Source organism: Notolepis coatsorum (assembly GCF_963971535.1).
Source record: "Notolepis coatsorum genome assembly, chromosome: 15".
Lineage (NCBI taxonomy): Eukaryota > Metazoa > Chordata > Actinopteri > Aulopiformes > Paralepididae > Notolepis > Notolepis coatsorum.
Window position 1 is genome coordinate 54623536 of NC_140179.1, and position 12863 is coordinate 54636398.

General features: G+C 42.9%; 1 protein-coding gene across 1 annotated transcript in view; it reads left to right on the forward strand.

The window, feature by feature from the left end:
• Positions 1-248: 248 nt before the first annotated feature.
• Positions 249-12863, forward strand: part of tekt3 (tektin 3) — a gene marked incomplete at both ends in the record, with an annotated part of 39703 nt that continues 27088 nt past the window's right edge. The window contains 2 exons of the mRNA XM_084331011.1: positions 249-559; positions 4544-4690. Coding sequence (XP_084187137.1) covers positions 249-559; positions 4544-4690 — 458 coding nt within the window. The remainder of the gene's footprint in view (positions 560-4543; positions 4691-12863) is intronic.

Consider the following 12863-nt stretch of genomic DNA (forward strand, 5'->3'; position numbering starts at 1 on the left):
CACACACACACACACACACACACACACACACACACACACACACACACACACACACACACACACACACGCACACACACACGCACACACACCTGCATGCCACCACACATACACTGTATACACCAGCCTACATTCTTGTTGAGTGAATGATACAATTGCCTGGCTTTCATAACTCATCATTGTGTATTGCATTCTTGTTTCATGCATTCCCTATGTCACCTCTTTTCAGAAGCACAGAGGAGCTGTGAAACATGGAACTGTTGGGGTCCACCCTGACGTCCACGTACACCCGGCCCCGAACCTGCCAATTGCCTGCCATCTCCACCATGGCCTCCAGCTACCGCAGCACGCAGCCTGCCATGGCCATGAACCCCCGTGCCAACCTGTGGAGGACAAACAACTACTACCCGGCCACCGCCGGCGCCGTTCCGTCCCTCTCCCCTCAGAGGGAGAACCTGGACCTGGTCCGAGCCAATACCATGTTCTACCCGTCCAACAGGACCGGCCTGAGCACCCGCTACACCCCAGAGGACTGGTACAAGTCCAACCAGAACCACTACAGGTAGGGCAGCGATATCGTCAGACCCTGGGTTATAGGCCTCGCTTGCAAACATTTTTAAAGGAACACGCCAACATTATGTGAAATGCGCTTACCGTCTTCTCCAGAGTCAGACAAGAAGATAGATACCAGTTTCCTCTCTGTGTTCAGTAGAAAGCTATCCGGCTGCAAGCTAGCCTAGCTTAGCACAATGCAAGTGGATACGGACCACTAGCCTAGCTTAAGACACCAGGAGAGGTGTTTTTGGACAATAGCTATAGGCTAGCTGGTCCGTATCTGCTTCCATGCATGTTGTGCTAAGCTAGGCTAGCTTGCACCCAGATAATGAGTTAAGTAACTGGCAAAAACATCTGGTGTCCTCTCTACTAACTCTTAACCACGTATTCTCTCCTCTATCAAGCTAGCTATGAGATTCATGAAGACAGTGCTGCTGAGTCTGTTAAGAGTATTGTAAACAATAACAGAATATTATGACTGAGTTACATGTAAACAATGACAGAGTATTATGACTGAGTTACATGTAAACAATGACTAAGTATTATGACTGAGTTACATGTAAACAATGACAGAGTATTATGACTGAGTTATATGTAAACAATGTAGTTTAACCAGAGTAGTATAACCACGTATTCTCTCCTCTATCAAGCTAGCTCAGTATTGAAAACAATGACTGAGTATCATGACTGGTCATGCTGGACCTACAAAAGGCCTTCAACACTGTCATTCACTCCATTCTGATTGACAAGCTAAAGCAATTGGTTTCGATAGTTTATCAGTGAGCTTTGATACAATCCTACCTGGAGGGGAGATAACAGATGGTGGAGGTAAACTGTACTCTACCCCCCCCTCCCCTCACAGTTAGCTGTGGTGTTCCACAATGAAGCATACTAGGACCGTTACTGTTCCTAATTTATGCAAATGACATATCGTCGTCAGCTTGTGACTGCAACTTGTTCCTGTTCGCGGACGACTCAGCCCTGCTGGTCTCTGACAAGAACAAGTTACAGGTTGAAAAAACCCTCAGCTCGGAACTCTGCAGAATCTGCACCTGGCTCGCTGATAACAAACTATCATTACACCTTGGTTAAACAGAGTCCATTCTCTTCGGATCAAATAACAAACTCAGAAAGACCAACAGCTTCTCAGTTACAGTGGCTGACAATATTGTCACAAGGAAAGCTGAAATTACATACCTGGGTTCCATCCTAGAGGCAAATCTTTCATGTGACAAAATGGCATCCAATGTAATCAAAAAAGTCAACCAACAAACTAGATTCTTGTACCGGATATCCTCTCTGATAAACAAGAATACCCTGAAGACTCTGGCAGGTCAACCCATTCAATAGCCCCTTACGTGACTGCGGTTTTCAAGCCTGGGGCTTTTGTGACCGCAGTCACTTGCTGGTGGGACGCGACCAGTTAAAAAAGATAACAACCAAGCGTGATCGCGGGGCTGGGGGTGTGTCAAAAATATATCAGATATGAATTTCAAATATACCCAGCGTACAATATGGGTTTAACACAGCTTTACAGTGGGGTCTGGAAGCTCGGAGTTGCTAATAAACAGTTTAAATCATTGTTACTCCACGAGTGCTACTCACAGAGCGAGCCGTGTATTTCCGCCATTGGTGTCACCGCGCATGCGCACCAGGCATTTGGCTGCCTGGTCCAGGCATTTGGCTGCCTGGTCCAGGCATTACAGGCGGAAATACACGGCTCGCTCTGTGAGTACCACTCGTGGAGTACCCATTCAAGGGTACTACGACTATGCTTGCACCTCATGGTACCAAAGCACCTCAAAGGCACTAAAAACAAGATTACAAACATCACAAAACAAACTGTTCAGACTACTGCTTGACCTTACTCCTAAAACCCACCTCACACCTGCCCACTTTGACAACCTAGGATGGCTTAGAGTAGACGGCAGAGTACAGCAACTTGCAATGGGCCTGGTCTACAAGATACACTACACCACTCAGGTACCCATGTACATGTCGAAATACTTCCCAAAGTCAGTGAATACCACAACCACAACACCAGAGGGAGTTCCAAAAATCATGTGCAACCCAGATTCGGCACAAACAAGGGACTAAACACGTTTAGCAAATTATGCCACAGCAATGTGGAACGCCCTACCTACCCACAGCTGTAAAAAAAAAAATCCCTACCCACCTTAAAAACCGCTCTCAAAGAGCACCTACGGGCGGCTGCAATTCAAAACTGGCCACCGTAAATGTCCAATCCCCCCTCCCACCCCCTCCTAATGTACAGTCTCCTCCCCACCGTATGTATATATTTTCTCCCACCCCCTCCTAATGTACAGTCTCCTCGCCATCATATGTATATATTATTTGTTAGGATTCTGGGTAACAGTACTGTATATTTGCATATTGTATATGTCACAAATGCAGGGGTGTAAAGTACTTGAGTAATTGTACTTCGTTACAATACTTAAGTACTGTTTTGGGGGATTTGTACTTTACTCAAGTATTATTAGGTTTGTATACTTTGTACTTTTACTCCATTACATTTCAGAGAGAAAAAACATACTTTTTACTCCTTACATTTAAAATGCAGACCTACAAAGTACAAAGTACAAATCTCACAGGTCCAACTATTTTAATTAGTATATTTTAATTGTTTCTCTGGCGGAACTAACGTTAACGTTATTAATCCTGCGACCGCAGGTAAACAGCCAATCAAATCCCCATCAATGGAAAATGAACCTGCCCATACCCATGCTGATTGGTCCTTGTGCAACACTAGAAAGCGGGGATCTTTGATTAAACAGAAGAATAGACAGTCAGATCCGCATTATGCTGTGGTTAATATTGTGATATTATTCAGGGTACTCCAGTATTCTGTCTTTAATATTGTGATATTATTCAGGGTACTCCAGTATTCTGCCTTTAATATTGTGATATTATTCAGGATAATCCAGTATGCTGTGGTTAATATTGTGATATTATTCAGGATACACCATTCTGTTTTAAATATTGTGATATTATTCATGCTGTGATGTGAATGCCGTTCATGTTAGTTTACCTTCAATGGAGAAGTGCATTAAATAATTTTAATGCAAAAAAAGTGTCATCTGTTCTTTCATTTCAGCATTGTCTATCGCAGAACACATTCCATTGTGGGCAGAGTGTATACTTGGTTTCATTCCAGCCTTGCCTAAACACCAGCTGATGATTTCACTAATTGGCTCACCTCTTCAACTAACTCACCTGGTGCAATGTATAGTTAAAATGAAAACTTGGCCCACGATGGAATGAGTTTGAGACCCCTGGTCTATCCCTTTAAAAAAATTTACTTTTACTTTTTAGTACTTAAGTACATTTAAAAGTAGGACTTTTTGACTTTTACTCAAGTGTGTTTTTAGCCAGATACTTTGACTTTTACTTGAGTCAGATTTTGAGACAGTACCCATACTTTCACTTAAGTATAATTTCGGGGTACTTTTTACACCCCTGCACAAATGTAACAGTACTATATACCTGTATGTCATGTATGTCCCTACGTCATAAATGTCATGATGTCATGTATGTTGTGTATGTCATAAATGTCATGATGAATAAAAAATGGGGGACCCTGATGTAAACAAGACGAAAGTCTTTCTCTGGTCTGCATCCCCTTAACAATTGTGTGTATTGAGCCGTACTGTATTGTACCCATTCTGCAATCTGTTAAATAAAGTTTTCATTCATTCATTCATTCATTCATTCATTCATTCATTCATTCATTCATTCATTCATTCATTCATTCATTCATTCATTCATTCATATGTAAACAATGGAGTTGGAGCGTGTGATGACAACATGTTTAAATGACCCCAAGCATTTCTCTCTGCATTATGTTCTTTAAAGCAACGTGTAATATCGGCACCTATCGGCCGATACAATATGTCTGTTATAATAAAGGCCAATATTGGCAGATGAAATAGTCTGACAGATGAATCGGTCGGCACTCTGCCACAAAATCCAGGGAGTCGGAGTCGTCCCGGAACGGCGCGGAGCGGCTGCGGAGGGACACCATGCGGCTGATGCAGGAAAAGGATCAGATGACCCGACGCACCCAGGAGAGCACGAGCAAGAACCTGGGAGAGCGGCTCAACGACATCGTCTTCTGGAGGTCAGAGGTCGTCCTGGGCGTGTCATGGGTTTTCTCTGATTCTGTAGACCTCTCACTATAGACCTCTCTCTATAGACGTCTCACTATAGACCACTCACTGTAGACCTCTTACTATAGACCTCTCACTATAGACGTCTCACTATAGACCTCTCACTATAGACCTCTCACTATAGACCTCTCTCTGTAGACCTCTCACTATAGAACTCTCACCATAGACCTCTCACTATAGACGTCTCACCATAGACCTCTCACTATAGACCTCTCACCATAGACCTCTCACTATAGACCTCTCACCATAGACCACTCACTATAGACCCCTCACTATAGACCTCTCACTATAGACCTCTCACTAAATAGACCTCTCACTATAGACCTCTCACTATAGACCTCACTATAGACCTCTCTCTATAGACCTCTCACTATAGACATCTCACTATAGACTCTCACCATAGACCTCTCACTATAGACATCTCACTATAGACCTCTCACTATAGACCTCTCACTATAGACCTCACTATAGACCTCTCACTATAGACCTCTCACTATAAACATCTCAGTATAGACTCTCACCATAGACCTCTCACTATAGACCTCTCACTATAGACCTCTCTCTATAGACCTCTCACTATAGACCTCTCACTATAGACCTCTCACTATAGACCTCACTATAGACCTCTCTCTATAGACCTCTCACTATAGACCTCTCTCTATAGACCTCTCACTATAGACCTCACTATAGACCTCACAATAGACCTCTCTCTATAGACCTCTCACTATAGACCTCTCACTATAGACCTCACTATAGACCTCTCTCTATAGCCCTCTCACTATAAACATCTCACTATAGACTCTCACCATAGACCTCTCACTATAGACCTCTCACCATAGACATCTCACTATAGACCCCTCACTATAGACCTCAACTATAGACCTCTCACTATAGACTCTCAACATAGACCTCTCACCATAGAACCTCTCACTATAGACCTCTCACTATAGACGTCTCACTATAGACCTCTCACTATAGACCTCTCACTATAGACCTCTCACTATAGACCTCTCTCTGTAGACCTCTCACTATAGAACTCTCACCATAGACCTCTCACTATAGACGTCTCACCATAGACCTCTCACTATAGACCTCTCACCATAGACCTCTCACTATAGACCCCTCACTATAGACCTCTCACTATAGACCTCTCACTAAATAGACCTCTCACTATAGACCTCTCACTATAGACCTCACTATAGACCTCTCTCTATAGACCTCTCACTATAGACCTCTCTCTATAGACCTCTCACTATAGACTCTCACCATAGACCTCTCACTATAGACCTCTCACTATAGACCTCTCACTATAGACCTCTCACTATAGACCTCACTATAGACCTCTCTCTATAGACCTCTCACTATAGACCTCTCACTATAAACATCTCACTATAGACTCTCACCATAGACCTCTCACTATAGACCTCTCACTATAGACCTCTCTCTATAGACCTCTCACTATAGACCTCTCACCATAGACCTCTCACTATAGACCCCTCACTATAGAGCTCTCACTATAGACCTCTCACTATAGACCTCTCACTATAGACTCTCACCATAGACCTCTCAACATAGACCTCTCACTATAGACCTCTCACTATAGACTCTCACCATAGACCTCTCACCATAGACCTCTCACTATACTCCTCTCTCTATAGACCTCTCACTATAGACCTCTCACTATAGACCTCTCTCTATAGACCTCTCTCTATAGACCTCTCACTATAGACCTCTCACTATAGACCTCTCTCTATAGACCTCTCTCTATAGACCTCTCTCTATAGACCTCTCTCTATAGACCTCTCACTATTGACCTCTCTCTATAGACCTCTCACTATAGACCTCTCACTATAGACCTCTCTCTATATACCTCTCTCTATAGACCTCTCACTATAGACCTCTCACTATAGACCTCTCTCTATAGACCTCTCTCTATAGACCTCTCATTATACACCTCTCTCTATAGACCTCTCACTATTGACCTCTCTCTATAGACCTCTCACTATAGACCTCTCTCTATAGACCTCTCTCTATAGACCTCTCATTATAGACCTCTCTCTATAAACCTCTCACTATTGACCTCTAACTATAGACCTCTCTCTATAGACCTCTCTCTATAGACCTCTCATTATAGACCTCTCACTATAGACCTCTGTCTGTAGACCTCTCACTATAGAACTCTCACCATAGACCTCTCACTATAGACGTCTCACCATAGACATCTCACTATAGACCTCTCACCATAGACCTCTCACTATAGACCTCTCACCATAGACCACTCACTATAGACCCCTCACTATAGACCTCTCACTATAGACCTCTCACTAAATAGACCTCTCACTATAGACCTCTCACTATAGACCTCACTATAGACCTCTCTTTATAGACCTCTCACTATAGACATCTCACTATAGACCTCTCACTATAGACCTCTCACTATAGACCTCTCACTATAGACCTCACTATAGACCTCTCTCTATAGACCTCTCACTATAGACCTCTCACTATAAACATCTCACTATAGACTCTCACCATAGACCTCTCACTATAGACCTCTCACTATAGACCTCTCTCTATAGACCTCTCACTATAGACCTCTCTCTATATACCTCTCTCTATAGACCTCTCACTATAGACCTCTCACTATAGACCTCTCTCTATAGACCTCTCTCTATAGACCTCTCATTATACACCTCTCTCTATAGACCTCTCACTATTGACCTCTCTCTATAGACCTCTCACTATAGACCTCTCTCTATAGACCTCTCTCTATAGACCTCTCATTATAGACCTCTCTCTATAAACCTCTCACTATTGACCTCTAACTATAGACCTCTCTCTATAGACCTCTCTCTATAGACCTCTCATTATAGACCTCTCACTATAGACCTCTGTCTGTAGACCTCTCACTATAGAACTCTCACCATAGACCTCTCACTATAGACGTCTCACCATAGACATCTCACTATAGACCTCTCACCATAGACCTCTCACTATAGACCTCTCACCATAGACCACTCACTATAGACCCCTCACTATAGACCTCTCACTATAGACCTCTCACTAAATAGACCTCTCACTATAGACCTCTCACTATAGACCTCACTATAGACCTCTCTTTATAGACCTCTCACTATAGACATCTCACTATAGACCTCTCACTATAGACCTCTCACTATAGACCTCTCACTATAGACCTCACTATAGACCTCTCTCTATAGACCTCTCACTATAGACCTCTCACTATAAACATCTCACTATAGACTCTCACCATAGACCTCTCACTATAGACCTCTCACTATAGACCTCTCTCTATAGACCTCTCACTATAGACCTCTCACTAAATAGACCTCTCACTATAGACCTCTCACTATAGACCTCACTATAGACCTCTCTTTATAGACCTCTCACTATAGACATCTCACTATAGACTCTCACCATAGACCTCTCACTATAGACCTCTCACTATAGACCTCTCACTATAGACCTCACTATAGACCTCTCTCTATAGACCTCTCACTATAGACCTCTCACTATAAACATCTCACTATAGACTCTCACCATAGACCTCTCACTATAGACCTCTCACTATAGACCTCTCTCTATAGACCTCTCACTATAGACCTCTCACTATAGACCTCTCACTATAGACATCACTATAGACCTCTCTCTATAGACCTCTCACTATAGACCTCTCTCTATAGACCTCTCACTATAGACCTCACTATAGACCTCACTATAGACCTCTCTCTATAGACCTCTCACTATAGACCTCTCACTATAGACCTCACTATAGACCTCTCTCTATAGCCCTCTCACTATAAACATCTCACTATAGACTCTCACCATAGACCTCTCACTATAGACCTCTCACCATAGACATCTCACTATAGACCCCTCACTATAGACCTCTCACTATAGACCTCTCACTATAGACTCTCAACATAGACCTCTCACCATAGAACCTCTCACTATAGACCTCTCACTATAGACGTCTCACTATAGACCTCTCACTATAGACCTCTCACTATAGACCTCTCACTATAGACCTCTCTCTGTAGACCTCTCACTATAGAACTCTCACCATAGACCTCTCACTATAGACGTCTCACCATAGACCTCTCACTATAGACCTCTCACCATAGACCTCTCACTATAGACCCCTCACTATAGACCTCTCACTATAGACCTCTCACTAAATAGACCTCTCACTATAGACCTCTCACTATAGACCTCACTATAGACCTCTCTCTATAGACCTCTCACTATAGACCTCTCTCTATAGACCTCTCACTATAGACTCTCACCATAGACCTCTCACTATAGACCTCTCACTATAGACCTCTCACTATAGACCTCTCACTATAGACCTCACTATAGACCTCTCTCTATAGACCTCTCACTATAGACCTCTCACTATAAACATCTCACTATAGACTCTCACCATAGACCTCTCACTATAGACCTCTCACTATAGACCTCTCTCTATAGACCTCTCACTATAGACCTCTCACCATAGACCTCTCACTATAGACCCCTCACTATAGAGCTCTCACTATAGACCTCTCACTATAGACTCTCAACATAGACCTCTCACTATAGACCTCTCACTATAGACTCTCACCATAGACCTCTCAACATAGACCTCTCACTATAGACCTCTCACTATAGACTCTCACCATAGACCTCTCACCATAGACCTCTCACTATACTCCTCTCACTATAGACCTCTCACTATAGACCTCTCACTATAGACCCCTCACTATAGATCTCTCACCATAGACCTCTCACTATAGACCTCTCACTATATACCTCCTACTATAGACCTCTCACTATAGACCTCTCTCTATAGACCTCTCACTATAGACCTCTCACTATAGACCTCTCTCTATAGACCTCTCTCTATAGACCTCTCACTATAGACCTCTCACTATAGACCTCTCTCTATAGACCTCTCTCTATAGACCTCTCATTATAGACCTCTCTCTATAGACCCCTCACTATAGAGCTCTCACTATAGACCTCTCACTATAGACTCTCAACATAGACCTCTCACTATAGACCTCTCACTATAGACTCTCACCATAGACCTCTCAACATAGACCTCTCACTATAGACCTCTCACTATAGACTCTCACCATAGACCTCTCACCATAGACCTCTCACTATACTCCTCTCACTATAGACCTCTCACTATAGACCTCTCACTATAGACCCCTCACTATAGATCTCTCACCATAGACCTCTCACTATAGACCTCTCACTATATACCTCCTACTATAGACCTCTCACTATAGACCTCTCTCTATAGACCTCTCACTATAGACCTCTCACTATAGACCTCTCTCTATAGACCTCTCTCTATAGACCTCTCACTATAGACCTCTCACTATAGACCTCTCTCTATAGACCTCTCTCTATAGACCTCTCATTATAGACCTCTCTCTATAGACCTCTCACTATTGACCTCTCTCTATAGACCTCTCACTATAGACCTCTCACTATAGACCTATCTCTATATACCTCTCTCTATAGACCTCTCACTAAAGATCCTCTCACTATAGACCTCTCTCTATAGACCTCTCATTATACATCTCTCACCATAGACCTCTCACTATAGACCTCTCACTATATACCTCCTACTATAGACCTCTCACTATAGACCTCTCTCTATAGACCTCTCACTATAGACCTCTCACTATAGACCTCTCTCTATAGACCTCTCTCTATAGACCTCTCACTATAGACCTCTCACTATAGACCTCTCTCTATAGACCTCTCTCTATAGACCTCTCATTATAGACCTCTCTCTATAGACCTCTCACTATTGACCTCTCTCTATAGACCTCTCACTATAGACCTCTCACTATAGACCTATCTCTATATACCTCTCTCTATAGACCTCTCACTAAAGATCCTCTCACTATAGACCTCTCTCTATAGACCTCTCATTATACACCTCTCTCTATAGACCTCTCACTATTGACCTCTCTCTATAGACCTCTCACTATAGACCTCTCTCTATAGACCTCTCTCTATAGACCTCTCATTATATACCTCTCTCTATAAACCTCTCACTATTGACCTCTAACTATAGACCTCTCTCTATAGACCTCTCTCTATAGACCTCTCATTATAGACCTCTCTCTATAGACCTCTCACTATTGACCTCTCTCTATAGACCTCTCACTATAGACCTCTCACTATAGACCTCTCTCTATAGACCTCTCTTTATAGACCTCTCCCTATAGACATATCACAATAGACCTCTCATTATAGACCTCTCTCTATAGACCTCTCACTATTGACCTCTAACTATAGACATCTCACAATAGACCTCTCACTATAGACCTCTCACTATAGACCTCTCACTATAGACATCTCACTATAGACCTCTCACTATAGACCTCTCACTATAGACGTCTCACTATAGACCTCTCACTATAGACCTCTCACTATAGACCCCTCACTATAGACCCCTCACTATAGACCTCTCACTATAGACCTCTCACTATAGACCTCTCACTATAGACCCCTCACTATACTCTTCTCACCATAGACCTCTCACTATAGACCTATCACTATAGACCTCTCACTATAGACCTCATTATAGACCTCTCTCTATAGACCTCTCACCATAGACCTCTCACTATAGACCTCTCACTATAGACCTCTCACTATAGACCTCTCTCTGTAGACCTCTCACTATAGAACTCTCACCATAGACCTCTCACTATAGACGTCTCACCATAGACCTCTCACTATAGACCTCTCACCATAGACCTCTCACTATAGACCCCTCACTATAGACCTCTCACAAAGACCTCTCACTAAATAGACCTCTCACTATAGACCTCACTATAGACCTCTCTCTATAGACCTCTCACTATAGACCTCTCTCTATAGACCTCTCACTATAGACTCTCACCATAGACCTCTCACTATAGACCTCTCACTATAGACCTCTCACTATAGACCTCTCACTATAGACCTCACTATAGACCTCTCTCTATAGACCTCTCACTATAGACCTCTCACTATAAACATCTCACTATAGACTCTCACCATAGACCTCTCACTATAGACCTCTCACTATAGACCTCTCTCTATAGACCTCTCACTATAGACCTCTCACCATAGACCTCTCACTATAGACCCCTCACTATAGAGCTCTCACTATAGACCTCTCACTATAGACCTCTCACTATAGACTCTCACCATAGACCTCTCAACATAGACCTCTCACTATAGACCTCTCACTATAGACTCTCACCATAGACCTCTCACCATAGACCTCTCACTATACTCCTCTCACTATAGACCTCTCACTATAGACCTCTCACTATAGACCCCTCACTATAGACCTCTCACCATAGACCTCTCACTATAGACCTCTCACTATATACCTCCTACTATAGACCTCTCACTATAGACCTCTCTCTATAGACCTCTCACTATAGACCTCTCACTATAGACCTCTCACTATAGACCTCTCTCTATAGACCTCTCTCTATAGACCTCTCACTATATACCTCTCACTATAGACCTCTCTCTATAGACCTCTCTCTATAGACCTCTCTCTATAGACCTCTCTCTATAGACCTCTCACTATTGACCTCTCTCTATAGACCTCTCACTATAGACCTCTCACTATAGACCTCTCTCTATATACCTCTCTCTATAGACCTCTCACTATAGACCTCTCACCATAGACCTCTCTCTATAGACCTCTCTCTATAGACCTCTCATTATACACCTCTCTCTATAGACCTCTCACTATTGACCTCTCTCTATAGACCTCTCACTATAGACCTCTCTCTATAGACCTCTCTCTATAGACCTCTCATTATAGACCTCTCTCTATAAACCTCTCACTATTGACCTCTAACTATAGACCTCTCTCTATAGACCTCTCTCTATAGACCTCTCATTATAGACCTCTCACTATAGACCTCTCTCTGTAGACCTCTCACTATAGAACTCTCACCATAGACCTCTCACTATAGACGTCTCACCATAGACCTCTCACTATAGACCTCTCACCATAGACCTCTCACTATAGACCCCTCACTATAGACCTCTCACTATAGACCTCTCACTAAATAGACCTCTCACTATAGACCT